General features: G+C 38.5%; 1 protein-coding gene across 2 annotated transcripts in view; it reads left to right on the forward strand.

Moving 5' to 3' along the window:
- The first annotated feature begins 10,666 nt into the window (after positions 1 to 10,666).
- The window catches only part of PHF6 (PHD finger protein 6), a 47,473-nt gene continuing 41,143 nt past the window's right edge, over positions 10,667 to 16,996 (forward strand). For both annotated transcript variants that reach the window (XM_036931219.2, XM_036931220.2), the window contains exons 1-3: positions 10,667 to 10,830; positions 14,768 to 14,948; positions 15,176 to 15,277. In XM_036931219.2, coding sequence (XP_036787114.1) covers positions 14,811 to 14,948; positions 15,176 to 15,277 — 240 coding nt within the window. In that variant the 5' untranslated portion in view covers positions 10,667 to 10,830; positions 14,768 to 14,810. The remainder of the gene's footprint in view (positions 10,831 to 14,767; positions 14,949 to 15,175; positions 15,278 to 16,996) is intronic.

The raw sequence follows: 16,996 nt of genomic DNA on the forward strand, positions 1-16,996 counted from the left end.
TGTTACCTGCTACGGAGAAGATAAGAGATATCTACAGTGCTTACTCTTGAGGAAGTTTTTAACTATTGGGAGGAAAAATTATATATTAAAATTGGAAGAGACCTTAAAAATCATCCAGTCTGATTTTGTCATGTTTTTCATAACATAAAAGTGTGTTGCAGGAAGATGAAGTGACTTTTCAAGTTCAAAATGAAGTGATAGAGATCTGGTTAGAAAGCAGGGCTCCTAAAAAATGGGCAGAGGACCTTCATCAACATTTTTCCAAAGAAAACATACAGATGGCCAACAGGCACATGAAAAGATCCCCCACATCACTAATTATCAGGGAAATGCAAATCAAAACCACAACAAGATATCACCTCACACCAGTCAGAATGGCTACTATCCAAAAGACAAGAAATGACAAATGTTGGTAAGGATGTGGAGAAATGGGAACTACACTGTTGGTGGGAATGTCAATTGGTGCAGCCACTATGGAAAACAGTAGGGAGGTTCCTCAAAAAACTAAAAATAGAAATATCATATGACCCAGTAATTCCATTTCTAGGAATTTACCAGAAGAAAACAAAATCCCTGATTTGAAAAGATATACGCACTCCTATATTTACTGCCGCATTATTTACAATAGCTAAGATATGGAAGCAACCAAAGTGTCCATCAATAGATGAACAGATAAAGAAGAGGTGGTACATATCTACAGTGGAGTATTATTCAACCATAAAAAAGAAAGAAGTCCTGCCATTTGCAAAAACATGGGTGGACTTAGACAGTATTATGATCAGTGAAATAAGCTAGGCAGAGAAAGACAAATACCATATGATTTCACTTACTTGTGGAATCTAAAAACAAAACAAAACAAAATGAACAAAACAGCAGTAGGCTCATAGACACTGAGAAGTGACTGGTGGTTGCCACAGGGCAGGGTTTGCGAGGAGGTGGGTGGGGAGGGTAAGGGGGATAAAGAGGCACAAAAATCTCAATCATAATATGAATTAGTAACGGGGATGAAAGTACAGCATAGAGAATATAGTCAATAGATCTATAACATCTTCCTATGTTGACAGATAGTAACTACAGTAGTTGAAGAATTTTTTAATAATGTAGATACCTGTCGAATCACTATGTTGTATACTTTTGACCAATATAATATTGTTTATCAACTATACTCTAACAAAAAATGAAACCAGGGCTCCTGATTTCTAGCCTAACCAAGTACACTACTCTTTTTTGCTAAATCATTCCATCATTTAACAAATATTAACTGAGTGCCTACTATGTAAAGGTACTGTTCCAGGTACTTGTCATAAATCATGCTACTTTTTAATCTGCATTTGCCTCTGGAGATTAATAGGATTCATGATGCCCTGGGCATTCAATAAACAGAATTGACTGACAACTGGGTGTGGCTTACAGCTGTATCATCAACATTCAATTTATAATCATTTCTTCTCTTAGTGCCTGAGGGGAAGAGGAAATAAGTGTTAGATTAACATATGAAGCAATTAGAGAATAATACACTGTATACAATATATAATTAAGTGCCTAATTGCATTGCATGACTGTAGGTGCAACAGCCAGGTACAGGAGCTGAGGCCCAGAGTACAAGGCAGCAATTTTAGATTAGAAAATGCCTTCCAACAGCAGTAACCTTTGGCTCCCTGACATGTTCCTTTGAGAAAATTCACCAAATATTAATTGGGCATGCACTGTGCTAGGTGTGTGTGGTATAAAAAATATGACATGGGTTCTTCTCTCAAAGAGCTCACGGTCTAGTGGGAGATACAGAAGTACATATAATTACAGTATAATGTGGTAAATGAGGAGACAAAAATCTGGCCAGGATGGTATGGAAGCGGAGGAGAGGAGCTTTGCCCAATCAAAGGGTAAGTAAAGCTTCTAGGAAGCTGAGGACTGACACTTGAATTGAATCTTGAAGGCCACTAGGTCCTAGCTAGTCCGAAAGAAGTTGTAACAGGAGTTTTAGGAAGCAATAATAGCATGAATGAAGAAACAAAGGCCTTTTCTCTCTCCATTCTACTTATAAGAAAAACTGGAGACAATAAATACTTTTAAGTGGAATAACATAAAACCTACTCCATAGTACTGCCTATAAAGCTAGCTATAAGCTAATATTTCTTTATAGCTAATATTTCTTTATAGCTAATATTTCTTGAGCTCTGTGGACCAGGGACTATGCTAAGTGCTTTATGTAGATTATCTCATGCAATACCCAAAGATATCCTTGAGAAAGGTACTTCCGACAGCCTCAGTTTACAGATGAGGAAATTCGGGCACCGAGAAGTTAATGTGAAACCGGAATTTGTGTCGAGGCCATTTTGTTTTTGCTTCCCAGCGTAATGCTGTCTAAATCCCCCCATGTTGTTTTAAATGGCAGGATTTCTTTCTTTTTTATGGCTGAATAGATTATATCTCTTTGGTATAGATTACATCTCATTGTGAATATTAGCACCCCACAAATCTTATCCATATACATTGCCTCTAGTTTTTAAACTTACTATAATAGTTGAGATTAGTGTAGAGCTGTCTGATCATGTTATTTAACCAACAGTCAAAATAGGGCCAAAAGGAACAAAATACTTGAGATCACCCAGGACCCAGTGGCAAAGAAAGTATACTCACTAAAATATACATCGAAGAATGATATTGATCAGAACAAAGTTTCTCAAGCACTCAGATGTAACTGATGAAATCCCGAAGTGCTAAGATTTTTTTCTTGTTTCCAGCTTGATTGCTGCAGGTTAGTGGTTCTCAAACTTTTCTGTATAATACAGTCTTACCTAGGGAGCTTGTTAAAAATACAGTTGCTGGACCCCATTTCACATCTATGCTAGAATCATTTTGGTAGGGCTTGAGCTGTGGTATTTTTAACAAATTCCTGAGATGATTCACTCCATTCCAAATTTACGTCTCCCATTCTTCATTATATTCTCTTCCCTATTCTCCATTTCTACTGTCTTCCAATCCCCATGGTCTTTCCTCATTAAATATTTATTGAGTGCCTACTATAGGCCAGGCACAGAGCTCCACGTGCTGGGGATAGAGCAGCGAACATGATGAAACAAAGCCCCTGCCCGGATGGAGACACATAATAAACACATAAACAAAAAGGAGGCAGTGCAGCAGAGTGATTAAGAGCTTGGCTTCTGGAGTCAAAACAAATGTAGGCTTGACACAGGGTTCTTCCTCTTCCTAACTGTGTGAACTTGGGCTAGTTACTTAATTGCTCAACAGTCTCTTCCTCCATACAATGGGACCCATATAATTCCTTGCCTCCCAGAGCTATTGTAAGGATTGAATAAAATAATGCACATAAAGTACTTTAGCATGGTACATTCTCTGAAGTCGGTTAAATCTTAGTATTTTGCATCAGCACTACAAAGTTTAATTACTTCACCAATATTGCCATCAATGTGTTATATTAATATCAGCTTCTGCGTTTATTCAACATTCAACAAACAACATTTTAGAGATGTCCATGTATCTCTAAAGCATTTCCCTCTGCCACAGTTGCCAGTTTCCTGGACAGTTTCTGTATCATACCCAGCTTCAAAGTGCTAAACAAGGGAAAGACATCAATAATAAAGTCCACCAAGGCTCCCAGATACTCAGTTACATTCCTGAGTAGCTCCATAGGCTGGACAGAGTTAAGAATGTTGTAAAAATTCACCAATACATGAAGTGGAAGTTAAAAAATAAAATAGAAAAATATATGGACCAACTGCTGAGAGCTGACATTAGCAGGTAGTTCAATTGGATAATAGGGTAGTGAAGGGATATATTAAAAAAATGACTGTCCTTTGTATTTCTTGGTGAGACAGACCATGGATGTAGTCAGAGTAGGGTGAGGGCCTCCGGAAAAAGCAAGGCAGGATATTTGCAGTCAGAGCAATGTAACTACATGCAAGGAAACCCCCTACTAAAACTCTGTGTTAAACATTCAGCTCTAGAGTCATTCTTCAGTGAGATCAGTTAATATATCCCAGAAAAGAAGAGTAGCACATGTTTATATTATGCTAATCATTTATTATCACGTGTAAGCTTCACTTTAACATCCTAAAAGGCCCAGGCCTTTGTGCAGTCTTTCCTCCTTCAGATCTGATGAAATGAGTTTTGCAAACTGGGCAAACTAATTTAGCCTGCAGGCCCAGCCATAACACAATAAAAGGCAAGAAGGATTCCACCTTAAAGATAAGATTGCACTTAACTTACTCTTTAGCAAACAATGCCTCAGCCCATCTTGGGGTCAGGCTGAGCAGGTGGCCTTGTTTCCTATGCTCCCAGACCAAGATGCTGGTATCTCGGGGAGAAATCAACAGAGCAGGAGGTTACCTGTATCAAGTTAACTGTAAATAACCTAGGGCCAATTAATAAGTCCACACCCCTAAGCTTTATTTCATGTTCTCCGAAAATGCTCATCGGCCTATAAAACGCTAGACAATGAACCACCCCGGACTCTCTTGTCCCCTCCCTGCGTGAGCCAGAGCTCTATCCTTTAACTTTATCTCTAAATAAAAGCCTGTACCTTGCTCTCCTACCTTGAGTGTTTGTGAAACTCATTCTTCCGCTTCATGAACAAGATCCCTGGCATCATTGGGGCAAGAACTCATCATTTCTCCTTGTGCCCCATAACAACTTTGTAAGTAATATTAATCCCCTTTGACTAATGTGTAAACTAAGGTTCAGAGAAGTAAAATAAATAGTAGCAGGCCAGCGATTAAAAGACAGATCTGACTGTTACACAGTATCTCACACAAATAAATAGTATTTCTCCCCCATACAAATACACACACAAAACATTTAAAATGCTTAATCTATCCACTTTAAAAGTAAAAAGTAAGAAACAAATAGGAAGAGAAATCAGGAAAATAATTTCATTCACAATTGCATCAAAAAGAATAAAACACCTAGGAATAAACCTAACCAAGGAAGTGGAAAATCTATACTCTGAAAACTACAAGACACTCTTAAGAGAAATTAAAGAGGACACTAACAAATGGAAACTCATCCCATGCTCCTGGCTAGGGAGAATTAATATTGTCAAAATGGCCATCCTGCCCAAAGCAATATACAGATTCAATGCAATCCCTATCAAATTACCAACAGCATTCTTCAACAAACTGGAACAAATAGTTCAAAAATTCATATGGAACCACCTAAGACCCCGAATAGCCAAAGCAATCCTGAGAAGGAAGAATAAAGTGGGGGGGATCTCACTCCCCAACTTCAAGCTCTACTACAAAGCCACAGTAATCAAGGCAATTTGGTACTGGCACAAGAACAGAGCCACAGACCAGTGGAACAGAATAGAGACTCCAGACATTAACCCAAACATATATGGTCAATTAATATATGATAAAGGAGCCATGGACATATGAAGGGCCCCCACCCATAAGATGGCGAAACTCCTGCTTCCCTTCTGGGTCCTCGATTCCCGCTGGTGCCATCTGAACCCCAATCACCCCTCGCCCCCCTAATTCCAGCACCTAGCCAATAGCCACCAGCCCCGTAGAAGTAACACCACAATCACCCCATGCCCCTTCCTATATAACCCAGCACCTTTCCCTAATAAAGCAGAATTCTCTGGTGAATTGCTGCTGTGTGTCGCTCCTTTCCTTTCAACATACAATGGGGAAATGACAGCCTCTTCAACAGTTGGTGTTGGCAAAACTGGACAGCTACATGTCAGAGAATGAAACTGGATCATTGTCTAACCCCATACACAAAAGTAAATTCGAAATGGATCAAAGACCTGAATGTAAGCCATGAAACCATAAAACTCTTGGAGGAAAACGTAGGCAAAAATCTCTTGGACATAAACATGAGCGACTTCTTCATGAACATATCTCCCTGGGCAAGGGAAACAAAAGCAAAAATGAACAAGTGGGACTATATCAAGCTGAAAAGCTTCTGTACAGCAAAGGACACCATCAATAGAACAAAAAGGTATCCTACAGTATGGGAGAATATATTCATAAATGACAGATCCGATAAAGGCTTGACATCCAAAATATATAAAGAGCTCACACACCTCAACAAACAAAAAGAAAATAATCCAATTAAAAAATGGGCAGAGGAGCTGAACAGACACTTCTCCAAAGAAGAAATTCAGATGGCCAACAGACACATGAAAAGATGCTCCACATCGCTAGTCATCAGAGAAATGCAAATTAAAACCACAATGAGATATCACCTCACACCAGTTAGGACGGCCACCATCCAATAGACAAACAACAGCAAATGTTGGCAAGGTTGTGGAGAAAGGGGAACCCTCCTACACTGCTGGTGGGAATGTAAATTAGTTCAACCATTGTGGAAAGCAATATGGAGGTTCCTCAAAAAGCTCAAAATAGAAATACCATTTGACCCAGGAATTGTACTCCTAGGAATTTACCCTAAGAATGCAGCACTCAAGTTTGAAAAACACATATGCACCCCTATGTTTATCGCAGCACACTTTACAATAGCCAAGAAATGGAAGCAACCTAAGTGTCCATCAGTAGATGAATGGATAAAGAAGAGGTGGTACATATACACAATGGAATATTATTCAGCCGTAAGAAGAAAACAAATCCTATCATTTGCAACAACATGGATGGAGCTAGAAGGTATTATGCTCAATGAAATAAGCCAGGTAGAGAAAGACAAGTATCAAATGATTTCACTCATATGTGGAGTATAAGAACAAAGCAAAAACTGAAGGAACAAAACAGCAGCAGACTTACAGAACGGAAGAATGGACTAACAGTTACCAAAGGGAAAGGGACTGGGGAGGATGGGTGGGAAGGGAGGGATAAGCGAGGGGGAAGAAAGGGGGCATTACGATTAGCATGTATAATGTGGAGGGAGGCACGGGGAGGGCTGTGCAGCACAGAGAAGACAAGTAGTGACTCTACAGCATCTTACTATACTGATGGACAGTGACTGAAATGGGGTTTGTTGGGGGGACTTGGTGTAGGGGGGAGCCTAGTAAACATAATGTTCCTCATGTAATTGTAGATTAATGATACCAAAAAAAAAGTAAAGAGTAAGAAATATAAAATGTATTCAATATACACAATGCAAATAGACTTCAGTTCCATCTAAGCGACATTTACTTGTGCACTAATCATGGTTGTAATTTTATACTTGTGTATGTGATCACTTGATTAAGGTCTGTTTCCACAACTACACCAAAATGGACCGTGTCCACTTTTATCTAACACATTGTAGGTCATCAATATGTACTTGAATGAATAAATGATCCAGTGGTGTTCACTGTAGCTAGAAGGAAGGTCACAGGCATGTAGGTGAATTTAGCCTTTGTTTTAGGCAGGAGCAGAAAGGCTAGAGTTATCTAACAGAAACACTGAAGATGGGAAAAGGAATTATCTTCTGGTTGCTGGAGAGGATGAATTTGCTTGTGTGATTTGAGCGCCAAAGAGGCTGATCTAAGCGGAGCAGACACAGTTGCTACTTGGTTGTTTACAGAGTAATGAAAGTCAGGAGACTGTATCAATTCTACAAAAAAAGCATTGAAAAGTATCGAGGGTATTTTTCTAATGTGTGGTCCTCAACAGATCTGCATCAGATTATCTGGGCTGTTCAAAAAGGCAGACTCCTGGACCCAGACTTCCAGAAATCCCAGGCACTGGCTCCAGAAAAAAAAATCTACATTTTTAATGAGCTCCCTAGGAATTCTTATTTCCAAAGTTTGAGAATTGTTGGGCTGGAATAACGATAGACCCAGCAGAGGGTCTAAGACTCTAATTAGGGGAAAGTCTGCATTATAAAATGAGAAAAAGGGAAACCTACAGAAGAGACTGAACTAGCAGCCAGAGTCAGAGCCCTTGTTATGAGCCAAGGAAGGTGACAGTTTAAGAACAAGTAAATGGCCAAAAATGTTAAAACGTAACAGAGATGTCAAGAATGAAGATGGAGAAAAGTCATGAAGATGGAATCCAGACTTTTCTGGGCCTGGACCTGTTCTTCAAGGCCCAACTCAAAACATTTTCTCCCCATGGATATATTTCCTGCTCCACTGGACAGAGTGTATCCGTCTTCGGGGTATGTAATTCTATATAGTATCTCACCTATGCGCTGAAACTCTTTTTCTTCCTCATTAGAAATAACTTTTTCTTCCTCAGTAGATTGAACATTCCTTGAAGGCAAGAACTGTGTTTTATTCCTTTTCAAATATCCAGTGTCTGGAAAATACCTGGCATACAGAAAATATCTGCAAATGCCTGCTCCGTGAATGACTGGAGAGTAATTGGGGGGCAAAGTCCACAGTCTGGCAGTGAAGGTAGAAGAATCCTATGTGTATGAAGGCAAATGAGAGCAGGGCAAGTGATGCTCCTGGATGAGGGACAAGTAGAGAATCAGTGCCTCCAGAGCATGGAAGAGATGTGATTAAAACCACACCTTTAGCTTTAAAAAGCAGGAAGAACATTTCTTTCTGTGAGCGAGCTTGAAGGAAGAGTAGATGAGTGCACAAGGTAAAGTACTTTAGCTCCAATGGCCCAAATCTAAATAAGCCAGGAAGGTAAGGCCTTTGCTGAGAATAAGGTACAAAAGCCTGAACACCAAGACTGGGAGAGTGTTGGTGGGAGTGTACCTACTGGTGAGTCGAAAAGATTAAGAGATCCTATGCTATATCTTCAGGCAGTGTTAAGAGCGTGTTATCACAATCTCTTTTCTGTAGCCCTTGAAATAACAGGCTGCATCTATTAGTCATGCTAATTGGAACTGGGTACCAGACCTGGGGCCCGAAGCTGACTGGAGTCACTGACCTCTTCCTCTGCTGAACTCCCCCTTACAACCTTTTAAGGCACTTGAGGCAGTCCATCTCCTATCATAGCTGTTTGTGTTCTACTTGTTAGACGGTAAATAGTTGAGGGCGAAGGCTGTATTTTTTTTATTCACTGGTGTGTTGTACCTCAGCATAGCACTTTGTACATAATAGGCACACCCCGATAGAGCATTTGTCACATCTTACTGTATTTGTTTGCTTGTCTTATCTCCCTTTTTAGACTATGAGCTCAAGGTTAGGGATTGAGTTGATCTATATTTCTCTTGTGTTTGGAATTTAATAGTTTCACAGATGTTTATTGAATCAAAAATTTTTTAATGAATGCATGGATGAGAAACTGAATAAAAGAGCAAAATGGGATTGGGGGGATCTAAAAGGATGATATGGCACAGGCACTACATTCTGTCACTTACGCAATCATCTGACATCATTAAGTGCATAAAGCTGGTGGAAAATCGTGCTGGGGGACCTGTTTTCCAATACATTGTTGATGTTTGGAACACACATCCTGGATCTTCTTATGTAAATTTCCAGCCACTCCCTTTCACAGTATAGGGCCTAGGTGAAAGAGCTATTAGTTCCCTGCAACTAAGTGACTGCTTTGTCTACCCTTATTAGGTATTGTTTGCATGAGGTAACAATATTACATCAACAGAATCACTGTTTTCTCGAGAATACAATTTAAGGTTGACATAGTAGGGAAAAATAAAACGAATGACGAAGCAACATAGTAACAGCACTGGATCAAACAATGAAAATCCACTCCCCGACATCCCACCTTTGCAGGAAAAACTGCTACTTGAAAGGCATCTTTAAATTTTGTTTTTGTTAGAGTTGTTTTTTTGTTTTTTTAAGGCACTGGCTAGCAGTTTGAGCCCAGTAGAAAATAATAAAAGGTGACCTTTACATAGGGCATACTGTGTATCCAAGCGTTATTGTATGAGTTACATTTATTAACTCATTTCTCTTAACAATCCTATGAGATGGATACCATTGTGATCTCCATTTGGACAAGCTGAAACTAAGGGACAGAGAGGTAATGAAACGCGCTCAAGGTTATGGAGCTAGAAGTGGGGGAGCTGGGATTCAGACCCAAGGCGTCTGGCTCCACACATCAAAAAGGAAAGCGCCCCTTTAGGTGTCGGGTTTACCTGTGTGAATTATAAAGAAAATCCCTTATCTTTTCTGATTATGATAATCTTACCATTCAGAGGGCCTGTTCTATGCCAGGGATGCTAATACACGCTTTACTTGCATTCTGTCATTTATCACAATATACCGGTGAGATACTATTTTTAGCCCCATGTTAAAGACCAATACATAAGTAAATAAGTAAAATAAAAAAACAAGGTAGAGATTGAAATGATTCGTCCAAGGATTGAAATCCAGGCCGATGACTCCACTGCGAGCTCCTTAGTCTTTATGAGAGACCGGAGGAGCTCAAAGAGATGCCACGAGAGTACAATGAAATAATGGATGTGAAAAGGCCTGGGTGAACAAGTGCAAGGGATAAGGCCTACCCACTTGAATCACTGTTGAAAACTGGTTACCCAGGGCCTGTGTCCGACGGTTTCTAATCCCAACCCTGTCCCTTCTCCGCCCAACCCTGTGGGTTCTCCTAGGATCTTTTTCTGTCTCCTCGAATTCTGCCCCAAAACACTCGGCTGAGCGGCGGACAGGAGAATAGAAGGTGCGCGCGCGAGCAGGAGGCGGGGTCGAACACCCTGGTCCCTACTGGGGGTGGTATGTGCACACGCGCAATGGCTCTGCGGCTTCAGAGGCCCCATTTGCTCAGCCAATCAGAGCCCGCGGCGCGCTCAGGACGTAAACGTTTGTGAGTCATAGCGTGCGAGGGGGGCGACGTAAAGGGCGCTCTGTGAGCCCGTCTCTCCTCGAATGAAAGGAAACAACCTCTGGCGACAGAGCCCCGCTCCCAGGCGCTGCCGGAGGACCGAGATCGACTTCTTTCTGTTTTCCCTCACTGGCACTTCTCCCCTGCTGTTCGCCTCTGGGCCCCACCGGTGAGTCCCCACGGTACCCTGGGGCTCCCCATTCTGTGCCCGGCGGGAGAAGACAAGAAGGATGGCGGTGGCCAGGCCGCCGCCCCTGCCCGTTGTTAAGGGGGACTCTTGGTGGTCTCGCTTTATTGTCAGGAACCCCAGAAGCGCCGCTCTTTGAAGGCGCTTGGCAGAGAAGCTGCTGAGAAAAGTGTTTAGCCGGAGCTAAGGTTGAGGTTAGGCTTAAGGCTAGACTTCGGGGGAGGGGGCGCCGCATTTAAGGAGGAAAAAATACTGGGAATTTTTAGTCTTTGCCATTACATAGGACGTATTTGGGAAGAAGGGAGACTCCCAGTTTGGGAAGAGTAAGAGGAAAAATTCTTACGATGGCATGAGGTTTAGCCTTACGGAATGAGGAAAAACTCAGAGGTGGAGGGATTTTGGGGTGTAGCAGACATGTAACGAAGACTGTTGGAGGGCAAACTCCTGGGGAGGGAGGGTTAAAGAAAGTGGTAGGATGTTATTTTCCTGCATTCGGGAGGATTGCAGAAGGACAATTAGGGGACCCTGACCCTACAACCGAAAGGAACCTGCTGAACTGCTTCAGAAGATAGTTTTGCGAGTTTATCTAGCGCTTGATTAGAGGGAGATCTTGGAGTGTAGCGTATACTGAAGAACAAATAACGGGGAGGATCCGGTACGTTATGTGTACCATCCTTTATTATATGGACGAACAGCACGGCTTACTTTTGAAATTTGTTCCTTTCGATATTGTGCATGGACGTCGAAAAATCCCTTTATTTTTGATCAGCCTTTCTTTTCATCGGCTTACAACGTAATATCAGGTCTTATTCATAACAGTTCAAATTCTTTCTCTCTGTCCTTGGGTTTGAAACAACTGGAAAATTCCTTCAGTTTCCTTTTGAATAACCGCAAAAAGCAGTGCGAAGCATGTAATAATTTCGTGCAACCAAATTCAGGTGCCCTTCCGGTTCATCTCATTTCGTTTATTTCTCTCTCCACTGTAACTTTCCTGGCAAATACAGCTTCTTTGTGGACCACGTTTATATATTTTGATCTGTATATTTCAACTTGCTTACGTGTGGAATTGTTTCATCTTCCGGCACTGCAGTTTTTGTTTTGTTTTGTTTTGTTTTTCTGTGAAAATTGGTCTTTCAGATACCAGACATCTGAATGAGCTCTCGAGTTGATTCTTGAATGCTCTCCTTGGTGTTTCGGGTTATTTCCACCTTGGTGCTTTACACATCTTGGAAAATCAGAAACGCATCGATTGCTTCAGCCTTACTGATTGGGTTTTTATATTTTTTCAGACATTTAAATTATGTTTTTCACGCTTTTATCTTTGCCTCTTTGTTTCTGCTTTATAACATTATCCATTATGCTGTTTCTTTTAAGGAAAATATTTCATTATTGCGTGAAAGTATCAAAGTTTGATTTCTGCGTGCCCTGAAAAACCTTTTAGACTGAATTGAAATGCCTTTTAGCTGTGTGGATCATTATGAACTGCTTAATTCTGGTCCTTGGAATGCCCTTATTCTCCTTAACTAGAGACCGCAAATGTGACAGCATTAGATAAAAATCTGTATTTTTATCATAAAGACATTTTTTGCTAGGAGTCATTGTTTCCATGATGTTCTCACTTCATGTTTTACAAGGACGCTGTAAAAAAATTAGCAAGATATGCACAGATGCATTATTTGAATTTTAGTGGAAAAATCCATTTAGTCATTGAACATTGGGGAAAGTTTTTAATTGGTTTGGTGTACTTTTTTGTGTTTCTGTTCACTTTACAAATTATATTTAAACTGATTACAGAAAAAATACACTAGAATATTTTTTAATGCAAAATAAAGTGTACCTTTTTTCTTTTTTAGATTTTGGGGTCTTTGATCCCTAGAAAAGCACATTCTCAAAATTAGGATGAGGAATTTACCTGTTTATAAATGGAAAGAGGTAGAATTCATTGTTAGAATTTGGGGGGATACCATTTTCAGAATTAATTTCAATAATATAAAGTGATTTTCCACTCCAGGAATTTTCTTTATCTTAAGCTCGTTTTATAGCTTATGCTAGGATTGCACAGAAATTACACATTAAAGATGTCTGTACAGATTACATTCATAATGTGCCATCCTTTCGACTGGCCAAGGATGACGGAGAAAAATGCTGAATACATTACAGTGGTTTCAGAGTGCCTACTATTCATTGTATGGTAGAAAACTAATTTAGAGCTTAAAGAACAAATTTTTGGTGCTATTTATGAATTCTGGTGTTTTGCATGGTTAATTCTAAAGACTTTGTGAGCTATATTCTTGATAAAACAACTGAACGCATATTTGTCTGAGCAAATAAATGTAAACACACTTCCCCTTTTGTTTCTTTTGTTTCTGTTATGTCCCCCCTTTTTTTCCTTTTAATCCTAAAAGTATTTGCTGCCTGTTTTCAATCAGTTTCACGGTTTAGAACTAGTGCTATGAATATAGTACTGTTGTAAAGTATCCGATGCCATTTGGAAGACTGAGGTATTTAAAATTGTAGATAGCGTTAAAAGTTTCTTAAACCCATCAATGCAGAGACTGTCAGGGCCTTTGAAGTTTTGTTGCAAAGAGAAACCTAGATATCAGTTGATGAGAAGACCTGTTTATTTGTAGCTTCATGTTAAATTTTTATTGAGTATCTGCATTTTCCTATTGTAAAGCACTGAATGGTTTGCAGCTATCACCTTGCTGGCACCCAGCTGCTACTGTTCTTGCTGCGCTTCTCAGAAAGCTACAATGTAGCGTTAGTCCATTTTTTCAACATAGTGTTATGCAAATGTTCAAGTATATAGAAAGTAGAAAGAATTTAGTACATTTTAAGGCAAAAATTTGAGATTTTGTTGATTGTGATGTGTGTTGTGGCAACCTGGGTCTTGAACTGCTTAGTTCTGTTGATTGGGGAAAAGTACACAAATCAAATAACTGATTTTACATTTGTTTAGAGTTTTTTTGAAGAATCTATGTTGAGATTAATGATCTAAATCTGAAACCTTCCGTGTTAGAGATTTTCTTCCCTGTTTTTATTTGACTATACTACCTATGGTTATATATAATATGACCAAATTTAAGGCTCATTGAAAAATCTTTCTTTCCTTCATACAATATTACTAATTTAAGTATGAAAGTTACTGCACTTAGAACAACACTGTCAGTTTGTAACTTTAATAGGCAGACTTGTGGAGAAAATCTCAGAGGCAGATAATATAGTTTTCATAAATAATTGTTCCTAAAGTGTGCTTTTGAATAGACTATTGATAAGCTTAATTTTTTCTTTACTTGAAAAAGGAGTATAATAGCAAAATTTCATTTATTAAGCATGTATACATGATTTTTTTAAACTTGACAATAATTGAAGTTTTAAAAATAAATGTTCCAGAGTCATGGTTAAGTAAATTCATTTCTCTTTTGTTGGTTTATCAATATGTGAACTTTAAGGAACTGTGCAGTTAATAGAATTCGGTTCACTATGGATACTGTATAGTTCTCTTAATACTTTGTCATCAGTTTTTACATATGTAATTCTTTGTCTCTTTGAAGGTACACCTAGTTATACATGAAAAATATTTCTCAGTAATTATGTCAGCAGATGACTGTTTTAATACCACATGTTGTACATTTTTTTATTTATCCACCCAGCAGTTCTTTCGTGTGTCCCCTAATTTGGGAACAGTTTAATTTTTGTCAGTTACTTCATTAACTTATCATTATACATGCATACATATTTTTTTATTATGGAGGCACCTTAGGTTTTAATATTAATTTGTCTATACTAAATATAATTTGTCTATACCCATTTTAAAACGCATACATTACAATTTAGGTCAAATATTAAACAATTTACATGACTATGTAAACTGATTTTAAAACGAAGTTAACCATTTTGTCGCCCTTATTCTCTGTAGCATTTCTTGAGGATTAAAGTGGCATTCTAAAGGCAATTTTAAAATGTCAAGCTCAGTTGAACAGAAAAAAGGGCCTACAAGACAGCGCAAATGTGGCTTTTGTAAGTCAAATAAAGACAAGGAATGTGGACAGTTACTAATATCTGAAAACCAGAAGGTGGCAGCACACCATAAGTGCATGGTAAGTATCCAACAGCAACCAAGAGACCTGAAACCATGAGAATCTTAACAATGAATGTTCCTGAACACACACACACACAAACTCCGTTAAATTTTTAAGACGTGGTTTCTCACTAAGTCTGTGCCATTTTTAGTAGAAAATTTTCTTTTAAATTTAACATCTTATTCACTGTTTCACTGTAATTTCTTTATATATGGACCTTAATTGTTTTTAAATGTAATTTATAGCTCTTTTCATCCGCTTTGGTATCATCACACTCTGATAACGAAAGTCTTGGTGGATTTTCTATTGAAGATGTCCAAAAGGAAATTAAAAGAGGCACAAAATTGGTAAGTTGGTATTTCTGCCTCTTGAGAATAAAACTTACTTTAAGCTCATTAAGGAGGAACTTGCTTCTGTTAGAGTGTATTGCATTATTAACTGAGTATAATTTTTAAATTGTCTTTTTATTTTCTCGAACCAGCAAATTCCAAGGCTGGATTTAACTTACTTACCACTCAACAAAAGAGGAGTGAGTCAATATATTATTCAATTTTTTTTAATTTTCAAAAAGAGTTAAAATCTTCCTGGAGACTATGTTGACTTAAAAAACAGTTTGCTTAATGTGAATGCTTTGTGTGTTAAAATCTTCATTCAAATGTATGATCATAATTAAATTCTGATATGTTTTCATCTTCCATCATAAAGAAATCATGGTCATTTGGAAGAGAAGATGACAGTACCCTTTCCACAGGAAAATGTTAGCACTTGCCGAAAAAGTATTTTCCTGTGGTTCAGTTACATAATAATATAGCCTTTATGACTACACAACTTTTGGTGAATTTTACAGTTTTTTCGGAAGCTGCGCTAGAGTAATGTTCCTGAAGTTGTCTTCACTATCTGGTAACCAGATTGGCAAGCTACTATGTTGTTCTGTTGGAAACATGGTATTGTCTCAGCTGGTATTTGGGATAAATTACTATTGACATTGAAACAGTTTCATTTGATTACTATGTTTCTCCTTTGAGCTCTTTACTGAAATTACTTCCATAATAAACCTTCAATAGCTTCACTATAAAATGTTTCATTATTTTAAAGATGGGTTTGTTAGAACATACATCTGTTATTAGGCACTGAGTAAGCTCATATTTCATGAAGAATCTGATGGGAAAGGGGGGCTGCCAAACTGAAGATCAGGAGTGATCTATTCTGAAAAATACTCTTCTAGTATTAGAAAAAAAGCACTGTGAAGATGTTCAAGGCTAACTTGAGATTTGCTTTAAAATAGATAATCTCAGACCCTAGAATCAGTATTGGCACAAATGGGAATTCAGACGTCAGTTTTTGTTGTAGTGAGCCCTTACCTGTGAAAATGTTTATCTTCCCTACCCCCAAAACTGTAGAAAGCAATAGAACACTTCATTTTTTTTTTTTGCAATTGAATTTTGTTTGATACTTTTGGATTTTTTTCTTACTGTGGCTTGCTGATTTTTGAGAACCAGAGTGGTATATTTTTACTTCCTAGTTCTTAAAAACAAATTCAGGTACAAAGAAAGAATAATATTTACTTGAAAATGGTTTGCTGTAAACCTTATTATCCCATTATTTATTCCTTGGCATTATGAATATACCTGGAAAATGCTACTACATCCTGACTTGTTAGCATTTTTGTCACTTGACGTGGCTGCTCTAGTCAGAACAGGAACAATTTTGTTTCTCTTGTTACTGTATTAACAAATGCAATGCCTAGTTTTATATGAAGCAGCAGTATACATCTGGCAGTATTGCTGAATTCAGTGGAGATTTAATTTATTTGCACCTGTTAATGAAGAAAACAGAACTTTGTACAAGTTTCACCATTATAAATTGTTTGAATTAATTTTTAATGGTATCATGTAGGAGTTAATTTTTCCCCCAGGAATAGGGAGTTATAAATAACTAAACTTGTCCCTTGACCTAAAGGGTGGAACAATATCGAAGGTTAAGACCATAAGCTATGGTAACAGACTTGGATTTGAATCCTGGCTCTGTCACTGACTAGCTGGGTGACCCTGGACAAGTTTTTGCTA

The sequence above is a fragment of the Manis pentadactyla genome, chromosome X (assembly GCF_030020395.1).
Source record: "Manis pentadactyla isolate mManPen7 chromosome X, mManPen7.hap1, whole genome shotgun sequence".
Taxonomy (NCBI): domain Eukaryota; kingdom Metazoa; phylum Chordata; class Mammalia; order Pholidota; family Manidae; genus Manis; species Manis pentadactyla.